Consider the following 20,000-nt stretch of genomic DNA (forward strand, 5'->3'; position numbering starts at 1 on the left):
CAGAGAGCGATAGAAAGTAAGCTTTGTTTGAACACTCACTTGAATTTCCACAAAGATTATGTAGACAACAGAGACACATTTGTGTCTTTCTTCTATCTGTGTCTGTCTGTGTGTGGGGGCTAATAGTCTTGTAGTGATGTGTTGTGTCTGTGTGTGGGGACTGTTAGATTACATAGATTTCAGTCATATGCAATCAGGACTAATAGTCTTGTTGTGATGATGTTGTGTCTGTCTGTGTGTGGGGGCTAATAGTCTTGTTGTGATATGCTGTGTCTGTCTATATGTGGGGACTAATAGTCTTGTTGTGATGATGTTGTGTCTGTGTGTGGGGGCTAATAGTCTTTTTGTGATATGCTGTGTCTGTCTGTGTGTGGGGGCTAATAGTCTTGTTGTGATATGCTGTGTCTGTGTGTGGGGACTAATAGTCTTGTTGTGATGATGTTGTGTCTGTGTGTGGGGGCTAATAGTCTTGTTGTGATGATGTTGTGTCTGTCTGTGTGTGGGGACTAATAGTCTTGTTGTGTCTGTGTGTGGGGGCTAATAGTCTTTTTGTGATATGCTGTGTCTATCTGTGTGTGGGGACTAATAGTCTTGTTGTGATGATGTTGTGTCTGTGTGTGGGGACTAATAGTCTTGTTCTGATGATGTTGTGTCTGTGTGTGGGGGCTAATAGTCTTGTTGTGATGATGTTGTGTCTGTGTGTGGGGGCTAATAGTCTTTTTGTGATATGCTGTGTCTATCTGTGTGTGGGGACTAATAGTCTTGTTGTGATGATGTTGTGTCTGTGTGTGGGGGCTAATAGTCTTTTTGTGATATGCTGTGTCTATCTGTGTGTGGGGACTAATAGTCTTGTTGTGATGATGTTGTGTCTGTGTGTGGGGGCTAATAGTCTTTTTGTGATATGCTGTGTCTGTCTGTGTGTGGGGACTAATAGTCTTGTTGTGATGATGTTGTGTCTGTCTGTGTGTGGGGACTAATAGTCTTGTTGTGATGATGTTGTGTCTGTGTGTGGGGGCTAATAGTCTTGTTGTGATGATGTTGTGTCTGTGTGTGGGGGCTAATAGTCCTGTTGTGATGATGTTGTGTCTGTGTGTGGGGACTAATAGTCTTGTTGTGATATGCTGTGTCTGTCTGTGTGTGGGGACTAATAGTCTTTTTGTGATGTTGTGTCTGTGTGTGGGGACTAATAGTCTTTTTGTGATATGCTGTGTCTGTCTGTGTGTGGGGACTAATAGTCTTGTAGTGATGTGTTGTGTCTGTGTGTGGGGGCTAATAGTCTTTTTGTGATATGCTGTGTCTGTCTGTGTGTGGGGACTAATAGTCTTGTTGTGATATGCTGTGTCTGTCTGTGTGTGGGGACTAATAGTCTTGTTGTGATGATGTTGTGTCTGTCTGTATGTGGGGACTAATAGTCTTTTTGTGATGATGTTGGCAGTTTCTTCCTGCGCCTGTGCTCCGAGGTGCCTCTGCTGGAGGACACCCTGATGCGTATCCTGGTGATCGGTCTGTCACGTGACCTTCCCCTGGGCCCCGCCGACGCCATGGAGCTGGCCGACCACCTGGTGAAGCGGGCCGCCGGCGTGCAGTCTGAGGGTAACTCACACACACACACACACACACACACACACACGGGTAACACACCCACCCCCTTAGCTATAGTCCTTCACCACACACTGTTTATTCCTAGGCCATTTATAGGGGAGGATGACTCACACCCAATTGCTCACAGCGTTCCCGTTGGGATCCACAACAGACGGCACAGCAGCAGCTCGGTGCAGAGAGGAAAAGGCTGGAACATCTGTGCCGTCTGTTCTTGATCCCGTGGGGAATTAAATGTGGAGTGTGAATGAGAGGAAGCACCATATTCTTTTTTTTTTCTCAATATGAACCTGTGAATATGAAGGGTCTATATGCCGGCCAACACTCTTACACGCTTTTGAGGAGTTTCTGAGTGATGTTTTTTTGCTTTTCTTTTGGTGCTTATTGCCTTTTAGTGTTTTTAACTTTAAGGTTTGGGAGACAAGTCCTTTAATGTGTAGGACACGCTCATGTTTTAATGTTTCTCCGTCTCCATCTGTCTCCATTACAGACCGAAGGAAGGCACGAATGTAATACGAGCAGAATAATTATGGGACAGTGAAAGTCAAAGCTCGTTATCCAGCCGTGTAATGTCACTCGTTCCCCTGTATGCCAGGGTTCTCTGAGTCATACCCCTCTCTCACTCTGTGTGTCTCCCTCCCAGCCTGCCTGTCTTCTCTGACTGTGGCGGACCTGGGCGTGTTGAAAGTGGAGAGGATTCAGCTGATCGACGCCGTGCTGAACTTGTGCACTTACCACCACCCAGAGAACATCACGCTGCCTGCCGGGTATGGCCCGCCGTGTTAGACACACACACACACACACACACACACACACACACACACACACACACAGACACACACACAGACACACACACAGACACACACACAGACACACACACAGACACACACACAGACACACACACAGACACACACACACACACACACACACACACACACACACACACAGACAGACACACACACGTCTGCCGGGTATAGCCGCCTTGTTAGACACACACAGACACACACAGACACACACAGACACACACAGACACACACAGACACACACAGACACACACAGACACACACAGACACACGTCTGCCGGGTATAGCCGCCTTGTTAGACACACACAGACACACACAGACACACTGACACACACGTCTGCCGGGTATGGCCCAGCCGTGTTTTCTGCCCAGTCGCTGCGTCCCCCCACGGTCATCAGTCATCTGCTTCTTCTGACGCAGTCTCAGCCTAAACAGTGCTCCCGTTGTTTTCCCTCATATGACAGTTACTTACGTCGGAGGATGCGTAAATATTTGAAGATAATTAGTTTCTCCGGAAGTCCGTCAGTGGAAGCAGCTGGTCACCTACTCTTTGATGCTAATGTTGACGTTTCTGTGAGAAAGGCATTGTGAAACCCTGTGATTCATGTCTTTATTCAAAGCTATCAGGCCCCAAATCTGGCCATTTCACTCCTTTACTGGAAGGCCTGGCTGCTGTTACTGGTGGTGGCTGCCTTTAATCCCCAGAAGATAGGTGAGTTTACGGATGACTCATCACATTAAAGGTTCAGTGGTCTTCTCCTCACCCCCCCCGCTGAGGACATGTTATCATGGTATTGCAGTGACGTGTCTGTGTGTCTGTGTGTGTCTGTGTCTGTGTGTGTGTGTGTGTGTGTGTGTGTGTGTGTGTGTGTGTGTGTGTGTGTGTCTGTCATGGTATTGCAGTGACGTGTTTGTGTTGTTTTAAGGTCTACCAGCAGCGACCCAGTGTGTGTGTGTGAGTGTGTGTGTGTCTGTGTCTGTGTGTGTCTGTGTCTGTGTGTGTGTGTCTGTCATGGTATTGCAGTGACGTGTTTGTGTTGTTTTAAGGTCCTGCAGCCTCGACCCACAGTCAGTGTGTGTGTGTGTGTGTGTGTGTGTGTGTGTGTGTGTGTGTGTGTGTGTGTGTATGTTATCATGTTATTGCAGTGACGTGTTTTTGTTGTTTTAAGGTCTGGCAGCCTGGGATGGATACCCCTCTCTCAAAATGCTCATGGAGATGGTCATGACTAAGTATGTTTGAGAATGAAATATCATACTGTAATAATAGTAATAATAATGATAGGTAGAAACCTTTTATGTTCCATTTATATTTATGTGTTGGTAGTTAGCCTGTATCTAACATGTTAAAGTGTCTGCCCGATGAGGCGTCCCATTCAAATTCAGTCACTCATACAAAGGAGTGTCACCTCCAGAATAATTCGAACAAGTGTACGCTGTCCTCATACTAAGTTTGTTTAATGACCGACTCCTTGTCTCCCCTCAGTAACTACTCCTACCCCCCATGTACGGTGGCTGACGAGGAGACTAAGACGGAGATGATCAGCCGCGAGCTGCAGATGGCTCAGCGTGAGAGGCAGGAGATCCTGGCCTTCGAGAGCCACCTGGCCGCCGCCTCCACCAAGCAGACCATCACGGAGGCCAACAGCCTGCTGCTCTCTCAGCTCACCAGCCTCGACCCACAGTCAGTGCCTCTGTGTGTGTGTGTTTGTGTGTGTGTGTGTGTGTGTGTGTGTGTGTGTGTGGGTATATGTGTGTGTGTGTGTGTGTGTGTGTGGGTGTATATGTGGGTGTGTGGGTGGGTATATGTTTGCGTGTTTGGGGGGGGGGGGGGGTTTGGGGGGGTGTATGGGTATATATATATATATGTGTGTGTGTGTGTGTGTGTGTGTTTGTGTTGGAACAGTGATGCTCAGCCATTCTAGAGGTTTGTCCTGAGTAGAGCCTTCCAGCCCCAGCTTTGTGCCCCGAGTCTCACCCCACCTGTGTGTCTCTCTCTCCAGGGGTCCCCCTCGCCGCCCCCCACCCCTCGTCCTGGAGCAGGTGAAGACTCTCAACCAGTCTCTGCGCCTGGGACACCTGCTCTGCCGCAGCCGCAGCCCAGACTTCCTGCTCAACATCATCCAGAGACAGGTAGGTCCTTCCCCCCCCCTCTCCCCTCTGCAGCCCAGACTTCCTGCTCAACATCATCCAGAGACAGGTAGGTCCTTCCCCCCCCCTCTCCCCTCTGCAGCCCAGACTACCTGCTCAACATCATCCAGAGACAGGTAGGTCCTTCCCCCCCCCTCTCCCCTCTGCAGCCCAGACTACCTGCTCAACATCATCCAGAGACAGGTAGGTCCCCCCGCCCTCCCTCTCCCCTCTCGGTTGTGTCTTGGAAAAGGCATGTCTGCCTCATCACACACTCGGTCTGTCTCATTAAGGCTATGGGTATTCAGTCGGATATTTCAACTTCATGTATGCATGCAGATTTAATCAGTGGACTCAGGACTTAAATTGGACTCCTGATGTTTAGGGAGACCTGTGACCTCTCCTTGATCTGTCTGCTCTCTCGTCCCTCCCCCTGTGACCTGTGACCTGTGATCTCTCCTCCGTCCCCCTAGGCTTCCTCCCAGTCCATGCCCTGGCTAGCAGACCTGGTCCAGTCCAGCGAGGGGTCCTTGGATGTGCTGCCCGTGCAGTGCCTGTGTGAATTTCTGCTTCACGATGCAGCTGATGACGAGACTCCCATGGACGATGACGACGAGGGAGAGAGCAAGGAGCAAAGGGCCAAGAAGAGACAGGTAGGCACATCCTGTCTTAAAAAAACATTCAAAATAAAACAAAGTTATCAACTGGTTTCCTCCATGTTTAGTTTTTTTTATGTATGATATTGGATATATTGTGTGTTGTATAGATACTATGCATTCCAATTTCCTCATGCTCTTACATCAACAACATATGGCAATTTGTAGTAGGATAGTTATAACGGCTGAAAATGGATTACTTTGTTTATCCAAAATACCTTTCCATTGACACGTTGTTTTTTCCTAAATGCTTTTTTTAGTGACGTGTCGTTTTTTCCACATGCTTTTTCCATTGACATGTCCTGAATGTACTCTTTAGTAACTATTGAGGTAGTGAAGACTAACGGTCTCTGTGTCCCCTCTCCCACCCCCCGTGGTCACAGCGGCTCCAGAAGCAGCGTCAGCTCCTCCTGCGTCTGCAGGACCTGCTCCTGGGGCCCAAGGCGGACGAGCAGACCACGTGTGAGGTCATGGACTACTTCATGCGTCGCCTCAGCTCCCCACAGGTGGCCTCCAGGGTCCTGGCCATGAAGGTGAGTCAGCAGAGGTCGACACACACACACGCACACAGACACACACACACACACACACACACACACAGGTGGCCTCCAGGGTCCTGGCCATGAAGGTGAGTCAGCAGAAGTCAACAAAAGTCCCAGAATGCAGTTCTTTTAAAGATTTATTTTTGGGCTTTTAACGATAGTTGAAGTGAAGAGAGGGACAGGAAATGAGAGGGAGAAGAGGTGGGGAGTGGACAGGAGAAATGACATCAGGCCGGAATCGAACCTGTGTCCTCCATGGGCATCAAGCCCGATTGTGGTCGGGGCTACTGGTTGCGCCACAGTGCCCCCCACAGCATGCAGTTCTGTGTGCTTAAGCACCTCTAGAAGTGGATGGAATTTGTACTTTTCATTAAAGGTTTCACTCATTGAAATTACCCAGGGATCCACAAGTGAAATATCATCTCTTCCTTTCACCATTTTACAGTTTATATTACACATAACGCATAAATCGCAGCTCTTTGATTTTCCCCTCCTTTTGTGTTCTTCAGTTTTCAATTGAATCCTTACTCGCTCTCCAGTGAATGTTTGTTTAGTTTTGCAAGCGTCATTAAATCTTATTTTAACCGGAAGGGCACACAGAGAGCGTAGACCTTTGCCAAGGCCTCTCGCAATGTTAATGAAAGTCAAAAATAAATCGTGAATCTGGCCGGAGACTCCTCTCTGCTCCGAAATGTAATAGGTCCTGCCTCGACCCATGCTACACCCCTCCACTCAGGTTTCATGAAAATCAGGCCAGTAGTTTTTTTAGCTCATAAACAGACAGACCGCATCGAAAACATCAGCGGAGGTAATAAGTAAAGAGTGTCTGTGGTTGTGGTTGTGTTTGTCCAGGGCTTGTCTCTGGTGTTGACATCGGCGGAGGTAATAAGTAAAGAGTGTCTGTGGTTTGTGTGTGTTTGTCCAGGGCTTGTAATCGGCAGAGGTAATAAGTAAAGAGTGGTTGTGGTTTGTGTGTGTTTGTCCAGGGCTTGTCTCTGGTGTTGACAGAAGGAGAGCCAAAGGACGGCGAGGAGCGGGACCAGCCCATGGAGGAGGACCCAGAGGATGCGGAGCTGCTCCCATCCTACCAGTGGCTGCTGCAGGACCTGCCCAAACTCCCCCTGTTCAACAGCGTCAGGGCCATGACTGCCAGCGCACTGCAACAGGTTGGTCAAGCCCCCGGAGATGTCTGTAGATATCTGTAGTAACACTCTACACTCTACACTCTACACAGGTTGGTCAAGCCCCCTAAGATGTCTGTAGATATCTGTAGATGGATAGTAACTCACCTTCATGTTACTTAGAAATGCTGGTAGTGACCGCTTCAGTGGCATTGACAGCGCACTGCAACAGGTTGGTCAAGCGCCCGAAGATGTCTGTATCTGTAGTTGGGAATAGGGTCCTAAAGACACTGACAGACCAGCGCACTGCAACAGGTTGGTCAAGACCCCCAATATGTCTGTAGATATCTGTAGACGGGAATAGGGAATAGGGTCCTAAAGACACTGGAAGACTTTGACAGACACCTGAGGACATCTGCCAACAATCTTTATTGTTCTAGACACCAACGTGACTGTCCCAGACAGACACATATACTCACATTCCTACAGTTATTTACAAATGCTGGTACTGACAGCTTGAATGGCATTTGCAGATCCTAACAGATGCTGATCAAAGGCGCAGATGTACTTACTATAGATCCCCTGGCAAACCAATGCAAAGACTCCTACCTGACTTTCATTTTCAACAGACTGAAACAACAACAAACAGCTTAACAGTACCATAGTACTCTGGAATCAAGTATGATGACGGTGGTGGTGGTGGTGCTGTTGTTAATTGTGTTTTTTTTTCTCTTAAAGGCCATTCACATGGAGACAGACCCTCAGACCATCAGTGCCTATCTGATCTATCTATCCCAGCATGCACCAGTGGAGGAGCAGGGTCCGCACAATGACCTGGCACTGGTGAGTTCAGAGCACACTGATCAGAAAGAAGCATGGGATTGTGGGTTTTGGTTTTGACTGATGGGTTTGGTTGATCTCACATTGACACTCTTTCTCTCATTATCCATTTTTCTCTCTCTCCCTCCCTTCTCTCTCTCTCCCTCGCCCCCTTCTCTCTCTCTCTCTCTCCCTCGCCCCCTTCTCTCTCTCTCTCTCTCTCTCTCTCTCTCTCTCTCTCTTTCTATCCCTCTCTCTCGTACTCTTATTATCTTTTCCCTTTTTCCCTCTCTCTCTCTCTTTCATTTTCATTTTCTATCTCTATTTCTCTCTCTCTCTCCCTCTACGTCTCCCTCTCCTCTCTATCTTACTCTCAATCTCTCTCTCTCTCTCTCTCTCTCTCTCTCTCTCTCTCTCTCTCAGGATGTGGGCAGACTGATCGTGGAGCGCTCCACCATCATGAACTGCCTCTTCTCGAAGCACTCGTGCCGCCCGGAGTCTGAGGCCGTTCTCACAGCACTCACCTGCATCTTCTCCGCCTACACCCGCCGGATGAGGAAGACCAAGGAAGGAGAGGACCTCTACAGCTGGGTGAGCAACACATCGCTTGATCTGGGACTCACACACACACACACACACACACACACACACACACACACACACACACACACACACACACACACACACACACACACACACACACACACACACACACATCGCTTGATCTGGGACTCACTCAGTCTTTCACACACACACACAACACACATCGCTTGATCTGGGACTCACTCAGTCTTTCACGCACACACACACACACTCATCGCTTGATCTGGGACTCACTCAGTCTTTCACACACACACACACACAACAGTGTTTGGCCCTCTCTTGGCCCTGTGTAATTATAAGCCGTAGGCCGTCTTGTAAACCGTTAACTTCTGAGAACGGAGACCTCGTGTTAGAGAGTGAATAATATCTGGCTTGAGTTTTGGCATTTTAAAAGCCCTTTTATTGGTCCCTTTTGTTTGTTGCCTTGTTGGAATAGTCTGAGTCCCAGGATCAAGTGTTTCTGCGATCTCTCTCTCTTTCTCTCGTTCTTTCTCTCCCTCTCTCTCTATATCACTCTCTCTCTCTCTCCATCCCTCTCTCTCCCTCTCTCTCCCCATCCCTCTCTCTCTCTCTATCACTCTCTCTCTCTATCACTCTCTCTCTCTCTATCTCTCTCTCTCCCTCTCCCTCTCTCTCTATCTCTCTCTCTTTCACTCTCTCTCTCTCCCTCTCTCTCTCCCTCTCTCGCTTTGTTGGAATAGTCTGAGTCCCAGGATCAAGTGTTTCTGCGCTGGACCACCGGAGAGACGGCCACCATGCACATCCTGGTGGTGCACGCCATGGTCATACTGCTCACCCTGGGGCCACCCAAAGGTACCAAAGGAACACACCTCCGTAGTCAAAAAAGCCACCCATTTGTTGTTCTTGTTTCTATAATGAGCAGTTCAATTAAAATGTAAAATGTCGGAAAGAATATTTTACACTAAATGTATCTAATATTGTGTTGGTCATATTTAAATCATTAATAACGTTTGGTTGGGAAAACATAGAGGATCAAATAAAAAAAATTGCATATTAAATTGCATATTAAATCACATTATTGGGGGGGGGGGGGGGCAATTCGATTATTTTCCAAAATCGTTCAGCCCCAAAAATCTGTGTTGATGGCCGTCGTGGATCCACTGATTGGATTGTGTGTGTGTGTGTGTGTGTGTGTGTGTGTGTGTGTGTGTGTGTGTGTGTGTGTGTGTGTGTGTGTGTGTGTGTGTGTGTGTGTGTGTGTCTCACTGGATTGTTGCTCTTCAGGAGAGAGTGACTTCTATTATCTGCTGGACATTTGGTTCCCTGACAAGAAGCCCCTCCCCACCGCCTTCCTAGTGGACACCTCAGAGGAAGCTCTCCTTTTACCCGATTGGCTAAAGCTGAGGATGATCCGGTCAGAGGTCGCCCGATTGGTTGATGCAGGTATGAATTTATCCTCAAAAATGTCAGTAGTAAAAATGATAATCCGTCTCAATTATGTCGCAGTTTTATAAACTTCAAACTAGCCCACCTTGCATTAGAGAGGAAGTCCTTTTAGATGTAGTCCAATTTAAGTGAAAAGACTACATTTCCCAGGATTGCTTGACGTGCTTGTAGTGAATCTGTGCGTGTGTTTGTGATGTGCTCAGCCCTGCAGGACCTGGAGTCGCAGCAGCTGCTGCTGTTTGTGCAGTCCTTCGGCATCCCCGTGTCCAGCATGAGCAAGCTGCTGCAGTACCTGGACCAGGCCGTGTCCCACGACCCGGCGTCTCTGGAGCAGAACATCATGGACAAGAGTGAGGAACCCAGCCATGGCACAGTGCCTTCTCCTCCATGTTCTCCACCCACTACTGGGTCTCAGATACATAGAAATAAGATGAAAATACTTAGAAGAGATTAGACCATTTTGTTGGACTACATATTGTTGTGACTTGCTAGTTCTGGGTCTCAGATACATAGAAATAAGATGAAAATACTTAGAAGAGATTAGACCATTTTGTTGGACTACATATTGTTGTGACTTGCTAGTTCTGGGTCTCAGATACATAGAAATAAGATGAAAATACTTAGAAGAGATTAGACCATTTTGTTGGACTACATATTGTTGTGACTTGCTAGTTCTGGGTCTCAGATACATAGAAATAAGATGAAAATACCTGGAAGAGATTAGACCATTTTGTTGGACTACATATTGTTGTGACTTGCTAGTTCAACAGTTTGGCTCAGATTTTTGTTGCATTACGCAAAGGACTTCGTCTTTATAAGTTTGGAAGATCCAGTGTAGAGCTCCTCTTTGAAGTGCAGTAGTGGTTGAGTTAGTCAGCCCTATTTGAGTGTTTGTGGGTTGGACCGAGGCTCACCAGTTCTGTCTTGTTTTTGTGATGTCTCTGCGGCCTGCTGAGGCGTTCCAGTTGGACAAGAGCTGCAGCACTCTGCCGTGTGGTGTTCTTGCACGTCACTGACTTCTGTGTCTCCCTTTTCTGTGTTCCCCCTCTCCCTCATCTCTCTCTCTTTCTCTCGCTCTGCCTCTCCCTCTGCCTTTCTCCCCTCCATCTCTCTCTTTCGCTTGCTCTTCCTCCCTCTATCTCTCCATCTCTCCCTCTCTCTCTCTCCCCCTCCATCTCTCTCTCTCTCTATCACTCTCTCTCTCTGTCCCCCTCCTTCCCTCTCTCCCTCTCTCTCTCTTCCTCTTCCATCTCTCCCTCTCTCTCCTCTTCCATCTCTCCCTCTCTCCCTCTCTCTCTCTCCCTGATGGGTTCAGACTACATGGCCCATCTGGTGGAGGTGCAACATGAACGTGGCGCCACCGGGGGGCGCACCTTCCACTCCTTGCTCAGCGCATCCCTCCCAGCCCGCAGTGGTAAGAGTGCCTGCAGGAGAGCCATCTCCCTGGGGAGGCTCCGGACACCCATCCCATCTCAAAACACCATACCCCATCCTAATGACTGAATACTAACAACAACCCTCTGCCATACAATACCTGTCCATTGCCTACACGTTGGATAGAACCAGCTACTTAAAGCTTACTTATTAAACTTTATTATTACAGGCTCAAGGCCCACATGGAAGATGCACCATATATATAATCAATAAATTACATATAAATACATACAATCATAAATATATATAACTGCGTACTTAAACAAACAAAACCTAGCAATCTTCACTTCTGAAAAGGCATGTCAAAACCACTACGAACACCAGCAGTAGCAGCTGCATAGTTGGCACTGATAAATTGTTTGTGTAAAAAAGGCCCTGGGTTTATGTTCCATATTACACATTGTTTATCCTTTTCGCGATTGGGGACTTTTAGTTTGACATGGGCAGCACCGACGTCATGCTCCCACATTGTTTTATTTACCGTGTCGCGTTGAGATAGTAAAACTGCGTGCCTCATGTGTGAACGACAAACATTAAGTTCGACGTGTGCGTCTATGAAAGTTGTAAGTGTTCTAATGTCATGTTAATTTCCTTTCATAAGCAATGTTATATGTTTAGAGAAGTCATTGTTTATCGTTAGTGTTAAATGAGTAAAGGAATGCTAGCGTTTATGTATGAATGATGTTTATGTTAGCTTATTAAATTAGCCTGTTAGGTTAAAATGTCAGCGTTGACATGTGTGCGAGGGCTACGTAGTGTACTTATGGTTTTCCCATGTTTTACTCTGTTTCAGAACCACACGCTCAGTACACCTTATATGTTTCCATATATTTCCACACTGTTGTTTGTACAAACGGAAGATCTCTGTTAGAGGATTCTTATGCTGCTGATATTCCTGCACCTTCAATACAGCTTGGTTGTATCAGATCTTGCCTCCTGAGTAATCCATATCCAACCTGCACCGCCCTTGCCCTGAACATCCTGGCCGTGAAGTAGTGTTATGGCCGACACTCATGATTGTGTGTGATTATACATTCGAACAATTCAAATACAGTCCTACCTCAACACATACCGCTTTATCTATTAACCCTCACCCACATTAATGGTCCTACGAACCGGAGATACATCGCACTCAATCTAGATCAAGATGGATCTTCAAGGGTTTGAAGCCCAGGGTGCACGCACCAGACGCCCCCCTCTTCGCTTTGAAGACTATGAGGTAAATCTCGATGGCCTTGGATCTCATTGGCGCGGATACGAAAAGGAACAGATGACTCACATGAAGGGAGCGGCCGAGAAGACCACCCTCACCTCTCAGTATTCTACTCCAATACGCCCCCTGCTGAAATGGGATGCTGCCCTCCACGAAAGCGATGCATGCTACGCACCCAAACGTCTGCTGCATGTCCAAGAGGAACAGCTAGCCCACCAGCTACGTCAAGACAGAGGAGAACAGAGGTCACGTGATCATCTTACCCCCAGCTATGGCCCGCGCCATGAAACCCAGCAAGGCTCAGTCTTCAGAACAGAGTTAGAGGAGATCCAGCGTGAGCGGCGCCTGCTTCAGCAGTCTCGTCAGCGTATGTCAGCCGACCTGGAAGAATTGAAAGCAGTCCGCGCAGACATGCAACAGCTAGTCAGCACTGCACTCAGCTTCCAACAGTCACAAGAGGCGTCTGGCAACCACCTGAACCCAGTGAACATCGAGGAGGATGATGACTGGCCCCCACCGCCACCAACGCTGTACGAAGTAGAAGCAACCAGCAACCAACCTGTGATTGAACGCCTTGACAGACTTATGAGTGAACTGCAAGTCATGAAAGATGAGACCTTCGCAGGCAGGCAGAACCAGTCATCACCAGACCAGCTGCTGCCAGCAGCCTCAGCCTGGAAACCCACCAGGGCTAGTCACCCCATTTATGCCCCTGCAGCTACCCGGCTACAGCCGCCTGCCTGGTCTGGTGTGGCTCCGGCACCACCCAGGTTCACCTCTACACCATATGAAATTCCAGCAAACCCACCGGCACGCCGCCAACAACCTGTTCAGCACCCGCCACCTCCTCAGCGCCCTCTCTACACGCCGAGGCCGATGTCCATGTACTCTAGGCCGTCTTATCAGAGCACCAGCTTGGACACAGCGTACCGTGGCCCTCGTCCGACTATTCCCCATCTCTCACATCGAGATCCTGGTGAGTTTGCTCACCTCAAGATTGCCCTAGAGAACTTGTTACCCCCTGACAGCTCAGAACTGTTCAAGTATCAAGTGCTCACAGACCATCTGAAGCTGGAAGAGGCTAAACTGATTGCAGACGCTTACCTCCACTCCCAGACACCGTTTACCGACACCATGATGGCTCTGAATGAGAAGTTCGGCCAGCCACACCAGTTAGCACTGAAGCGAATCGCCACAGTAATGGACTCATCCGACGTCAAGCGTGGAGATGTGGCTGCCTTCGAGAGATTCTCTCTTCAGATCCAGGCACTGGTGGGTATGCTAAAGACACTTGGCGCTGATGGAGAAGTGGAGCTGCAGTGCGGTTCCCATGTTGCTCGCCTGCTCAGCAAGTTACCCCCCGAGCAGCGAGCGGAGTTCCGCAGATGCATGCTTAGTCGGTCAGGCAATATCTACACCCTTAACGACCTAGCTGAATGGCTGAAGTACGAGTCCTGGTGCCAAGATTTTGACGGTCAGCTATCCTCCACAGCAGCCAAAGACGACCAGAATAGCCCAAAGCCTCACAAGCAATTCGGAAAACGTCCCGTCACTGTGCTGCATGGATCAGAGATCACACCGAGGGAAATTGAACCTCCCAGTAGCTCCCCCACCAATGTTAAGCCTTCACCTTACTGTGCCTTCTGTGATAACCGTGAACACCACCTAAGCCAGTGTGTAGCCATAAGCAAACTCAACAAAGACCAGCTGACGGAGTGGATAAAGACCAACAAAAGATGCTGGCGCTGTGCTCGCTCACACCTAGCAGCACAGTGCAATCTGAAGAAGACCTGCAGGCTGTGCAATGGTCGCCATTTACAAGTCCTACATGATGTCAACACGGGGCAGCAGAACGGAACAACACAGGCAGTGGTGACTCAAGATATAGGTGAGGCGTCAACCATGGTGTATTACCTCGATCGACCAACAGAGGGCAGCCGAACCCTCCTCAAAGTCGTTCCAGTGGCCCTGCACCATGGCAGCTGCACCCTCGATACATATGCAGTACTGGATGACGGGTCAGAGAGAACGATGCTGCTGCCGACCGCCGCTCAGAAATTAGGCCTTCAAGGCACACCAGAAAGCCTGTCTTTACGCACCATCAGGCAGGACACACAAACCCTCCAGGGCAACTGTGTCTCCTTCTTCATCTCAACCAAAGCTTGGCCAAAGACCCGCTATCGCATCACCAACGCCTTCACAACAGCTTGCATCGACCTCGCTGATCATACTTACCCGGTAGAATCACTCAAGAAGAAGTATAAGCATCTGTCCGGGCTACCCATCCAGCAGTTCAAGAATATCAAACCACTGCTGCTCATAGGCAGTGACCACCCACACCTCGTCACTCCCACTGAGCCTGTGCGTCTAGGACCTCCCGGCGGCCCTGCTGCCATTAACACCCGGCTGGGCTGGACGCTACAGGGCCCCTCCAGTGTCATCTGCCCAGTGAACAGCCCACAGCAGTGTCTGTTGACCTCAATCCCACCTCAGGTGAGCGAGCTAATGCAACATGTAGAGAAACTCTGGCAGACTGATGTTATACCCCTTAGGAGCAGCAAAGTGGTGACACGCTCACAGGAAGACAACTTAGCCGTCAGCCTCCTAGAAGACAAAACCACCCGTGTGGAGGTTGACGGCATAATGCGCTATGCCACTCCACTACTGCGTCGCAGAAATATGCCCCGCCTCCAAGCTACCCCCGACGCCGTCATGTCTAGCTTGAGAGGAGTCGAGAGAAGACTCCAGAGAGACCCTGAAAAGGCCAAAGTGTACCGTGCAGAGATGGAGAAGTTGATTCAGGCCGGGTCAGTTGTCAAGCTGGACCCATCAGAGCTGAACAAGGGAGATGAGGTATGGTACATCCCCCACCACCTTGTTAGCCATAATGGCAAACACCGCCTAGTGTTCAACTGTTCACTCCAATATCGAGGGCACAACCTGAATGACTACCTCCTACCTGGGCCTACTCTTGGGGCATCACTGCTGGGAGTCCTCCTCAGATTCAGGGAACACGCAGTCGCCATAAGTGGAGACATAAAGGGCATGTTCCACCAAGTTCGTCTGCTCCCCGAAGACCGCCCTCTCCTGCGCTTCTTGTGGCGTGACCTGCACCAAGATGAGTCGGCAGCAGTGTATGAGTGGCAGGTACTCCCCTTTGGCACCACGTGTAGCCCATGCTGTGCCACGTTCGCCGTGCAACGCCATACAAGAGATAACAGCCAGCCAGATGATGAGGTTAGGAACTCTATTGAGAAATGCTTCTATGTGGATAATTGCCTCCAGAGTCTTCCCTCCACCACCGCAGCACGAGACCTAGTGGACAAGCTAAGAGCCCTCCTGTCCTCAGCTGGCTTTGTGCTCCGCCAGTGGGCCAGCAATGAACCTGGTGTCATTAGCCACCTCCCCGAAGATGCTAGGTCCAACAGTGCTGAACTCTGGCTCGCACAAGACAGCACAGACAGTCCTGAATCCACGCTAGGCCTCAGCTGGCACTTCTCCACTGACATGCTGGGGTACAAACATCGCCCAGTTCAGTATGGTGAGCCTACCATGCGCAATATCTACAAGGTACTAGCGAGCCAATACGACCCCTTAGGCTTCATCCTGCCGTATACGACCAGAGCTAAGATGCTGGTGAGATGCCTGTGGGACAAGCACAGAGGATGGGATGACACCCAGCTGCCTCCAGACCTTGTCAAGCAGTGGAGAGACTGGGAAGAAGAGCTGCGCTTCCTCCCTCAAGTAGGCCTCACTCGCCCATACCTACCTAAGCATATCGCCGCTTCAGTGAGAGAAAGAGAGCTGCATATATTTTGTGATGCATCTGAGCAGGCCTATGGGGCGGTGGCGTATCTTAGAACTGTGGACAACGATGGCACTGCACACCTGGCCTTTGTGTTGGCCCGATCCAGGGTAGCCCCAAGACGTTTGCACTCAATGCCCCGGCTGGAGCTGTGTGGTGCACTCACAGGAGCCCAGCTCTCCAAACTCCTTAGTGATGAGCTCACTCTGGAGATTACAAGGACAGTTATGTGGACTGACTCTACAACAGTGCTGACCTGGCTACAATCAGAATCTTGTCGTTTCAAGGTCTTCGTTGGCACTCGTGTAGCCGGAATTCAAGAACTGACTGACCAGCACACATGGCGATATGTCGACTCTGCACAGAACCCAGCCGACGATATCACTCGTGGCAAACTTCTTCAGGACCTGGTAAGACCCAACAGATGGAGTCAAGGGCCCCCCTTCCTGCTTAGGAATCCTAACCAGTGGCCCGAAGATCCTACCAGTGTAGTGGGAGACCCTCCAGACGCTGCTGAGTTGCGCAAGTCAACTTTCTGTGGTGTGTCATCCGTGGCCGTAACTCAGTCAGACTCAGACCTACACCGATACAGCACATGGAAGGAACTGCTACAAGCCACTGTCCAGGAGCTACATGGGGCGGCTACAGAGGAGAGCTGCGCTAATGCAGAGGATTACCGCCAGGCAGAGAGACTTCTCCTTAGCAGGGCTCAGCGTGACAGCTTCCTTGAAGAACTCCGTCTCCTTAAAGCAGGGAAACCCGTTCAACGCAGCAGCCGCCTCCTGAACCTGTCCCCAGAGCTGGACGACGCTGGAGAGCTCATCAGGGTCGGTGGTCGTCTCCGCCGGTCAGAAGATCTGATCTACACCAGCCTGCACCCTGTGGTCCTGGATCCCTCACACCCAGTGACCTGCCTCCTCATACAGGACTTTGACAGCCGTCTGAGACACCCAGGACCAGAGCGTGTCTTTGCCGAAATCCGACGCACATACTGGATTCTGCGGGGAAGAGAGGCAGTCCGTCGCTTCCAAAGAAACTGCGCAGAATGCCGCCGTTGGAAGGCCAAGCCAACAGTTCCCAGAATGGCTGACTTACCTGTGGCCCGCCTCCGTCTCTTTAAGCCAGTTTTCCATTCAACAGGCGTTGACTGTTTCGGGCCATTTGTGGTCAAAGTGGGGCGGCGCACAGAAAAGAGGTGGGGAATCATATTTAAATGCCTCACAGTCAGGGCTGTACACCTGGATGTCCTGACCTCAATTGACACCGACTCCTTCCTAATGGCTCTGCGTAGGTTTATAGCTAGGAGGGGAACCCCTGCTGAGCTTTATTCAGACCAGGGCACCAACTTTAAAGGTGGCGAGAGAGAACTGAGTGAGGCCTTTGCAGCAATGTCCGCTGACCTTCAGCTGCTCCTTGCCCCACAGAAAATCCACTTCCGCTTCAATCCTCCTGCTGCTCCTCACTTCGGGGGTGTGTGGGAGCGGGAGATTCGATCTGTGAAGACTGCTCTGTACACCACAGTCGGTGCACAGCCCTTGCAGGAAGAGGTCCTCCGCACCGTTCTCATCGAAGTGGAAGGGATCCTGAACTCCAAACCGTTGGGCTACGTTCCATCTGATGTCAGCGATCCAGACCCTGTGACACCTAACAGCCTGCTGATGGGGCGGCCTGACGGCTCCCTGCCTCAGATTGTTTACCCCAAAGAGGAGCTCCTCAGTCGCCGGCGGTGGAAGCATGCACAAGTGCTTGCTGACCACTTCTGGGCTCGTTTCATCCGACTGTACTTACCAGGGCTGCAGGCCCGATCAAAGTGGCAGTCATCTCCAACCGACGTCACAGAGGGCTCTGTGGCGATGATCGTGGACCCTCAGCTGCCTCGGGCCTTGTGGCCTGCTGGGCACATCGTCAAGGTTCATCCCAGTCCTGATGGACACATCAGGTCAGCAGACGTGAAGGTCAAGGACAGAACATACACCCGACCTGTTGCCCGGCTGGTTATCCTGCCTGCCCTTCCAGCTGAAGACGACAGTCAACCTTTGAGTAATGTTAATACTAATACAGTGTAGCCTTTTATGTGGTACAAATGTTCTATGTACATTTGGGGGCGGCTGTAAAAAAGGCCCTGGGTTTATGTTCCATATTACACATTGTTTATCCTTTTCGCGATTGGGGACTTTTAGTTTGACATGGGCAGCACCGACGTCATGCTCCCACATTGTTTTATTTACCGTGTCGCGTTGAGATAGTAAAACTGCGTGCCTCATGTGTGAACGACAAACATTAAGTTCGACGTGTGCGTCTATGAAAGTTGTAAGTGTTCTAATGTCATGTTAATTTCCTTTCATAAGCAATGTTATATGTTTAGAGAAGTCATTGTTTATCGTTAGTGTTAAATGAGTAAAGGAATGCTAGCGTTTATGTATGAATGATGTTTATGTTAGCTTATTAAATTAGCCTGTTAGGTTAAAATGTCAGCGTTGACATGTGTGCGAGGGCTACGTAGTGTACTTATGGTTTTCCCATGTTTTACTCTGTTTCAGAACCACACGCTCAGTACACCTTATATGTTTCCATATATTTCCACACTGTTGTTTGTACAAACGGAAGATCTCTGTTAGAGGATTCTTATGCTGCTGATATTCCTGCACCTTCAATACAGCTTGGTTGTATCAGATCTTGCCTCCTGAGTAATCCATATCCAACCTGCACCGCCCTTGCCCTGAACATCCTGGCCGTGAAGTAGTGTTATGGCCGACACTCATGATTGTGTGTGATTATACATTCGAACAATTCAAATACAGTCCTACCTCAACACATACCGCTTTATCTATTAACCCTCACCCACAGTTTGTATTTTGCTGATATAGTGAGTGGTGATGTGCTGTGAAAGCTTTTTTTACATTTTTGCAGGGTGATCCGACTGCATAGTACATAGTGTAGGCAGCTAGATGGAACGACCATATACCATGGAAATTAACTTCAAGATGATACCAGTTCTATTGGCCTATAAAAAGTGACAAACTGTTGTATACTGTCTCTTGTTAAGTTTATAGTCACATTACTTGAAGTAGGACAACCCACAAAACAGTCTGGTCTATATAACCTCAGAAGATGCCAGATGTTACCATTTCAGTAATTATTTCTGGAGGAGAAATATAGCTACTACAGTATTCCAGTGTCGGAGGTGGTTTGCTTGTGGTTTGTTATGGTTTTAAGTTCCTTATGTATCAAGTGATTTCTGTATGCAGGAAAACTGTAGTGTAGTGCAGTGTAAGCTATTTCTGATGTGCACACACCTACTGTTGTTCCCCTTTAAGACATCTGTTTCCTCTACCTGTAGATGCTGCTGAGGTGAGCAAGGTTAAGGTTACCGTGGAGACACCACATGGGTCGGTGAAGATGAGGACCGCCACTCAGCTGCCAGTCATCAGCCCTGACGATGACCTCACCAAAATTATGCTGCAGGTAGCCCACATCATCCTCACCTCACACAGAGCTGACGTGCGAGATGTCTTTAGTACACTAACACTCGTCAGAGAATCTTCAGTACCTCAGACAGAGCTGACGTGCGAGATGTCTTTAGTACACTAAGGCTGAATCCCATTTCACCCCCTACCCCTTCGTCTTTCCCCTTCCCCTCCGTTTTGCGCGTTCACGTGGAGGGCTAGTGCTATCCCAATTCACGTTAGGACAGAGGGGTAGGGGCGAGGGGAAGGGCTTTCCACCCCTCCAAACGGAGATTTTCCGAGGGCACACTTCAAACGAAGGGGTGAGACCGATTTCCCCAATGCATTGCGAACCCGTGATCATTAAAGAAGAAACATTGCGCGAGTCCCTTTAAAAATGTCGGAAACAGCAGGAAAAGCATCAC

General features: G+C 49.3%; 1 protein-coding gene across 2 annotated transcripts in view; it reads left to right on the top strand.

Annotated features, from left to right (window-relative positions):
• ints1 (integrator complex subunit 1) overlaps positions 1-20,000 on the top strand; it is a 48,188-nt gene that overhangs the window by 8,886 nt on the left and 19,302 nt on the right. For both annotated transcript variants that reach the window (XM_080855890.1, XM_080855891.1), the window contains exons 14-30: positions 1-16; positions 1,436-1,593; positions 2,243-2,366; positions 3,023-3,114; positions 3,572-3,632; positions 3,886-4,083; positions 4,403-4,532; positions 5,003-5,182; positions 5,569-5,718; positions 6,714-6,893; positions 7,587-7,691; positions 8,091-8,258; positions 8,972-9,083; positions 9,516-9,674; positions 9,881-10,027; positions 10,993-11,091; positions 19,470-19,594. The exon at positions 1-16 is cut by the window's left edge and continues 62 nt beyond it. In XM_080855890.1, coding sequence (XP_080712016.1) covers positions 1-16; positions 1,436-1,593; positions 2,243-2,366; positions 3,023-3,114; positions 3,572-3,632; positions 3,886-4,083; positions 4,403-4,532; positions 5,003-5,182; positions 5,569-5,718; positions 6,714-6,893; positions 7,587-7,691; positions 8,091-8,258; positions 8,972-9,083; positions 9,516-9,674; positions 9,881-10,027; positions 10,993-11,091; positions 19,470-19,594 — 2,204 coding nt within the window. The remainder of the gene's footprint in view (positions 17-1,435; positions 1,594-2,242; positions 2,367-3,022; positions 3,115-3,571; positions 3,633-3,885; positions 4,084-4,402; positions 4,533-5,002; positions 5,183-5,568; positions 5,719-6,713; positions 6,894-7,586; positions 7,692-8,090; positions 8,259-8,971; positions 9,084-9,515; positions 9,675-9,880; positions 10,028-10,992; positions 11,092-19,469; positions 19,595-20,000) is intronic.

The sequence above is a fragment of the Sprattus sprattus genome (genome assembly GCF_963457725.1).
Source record: "Sprattus sprattus genome assembly, chromosome: 18".
NCBI lineage: Eukaryota > Metazoa > Chordata > Actinopteri > Clupeiformes > Clupeidae > Sprattus > Sprattus sprattus.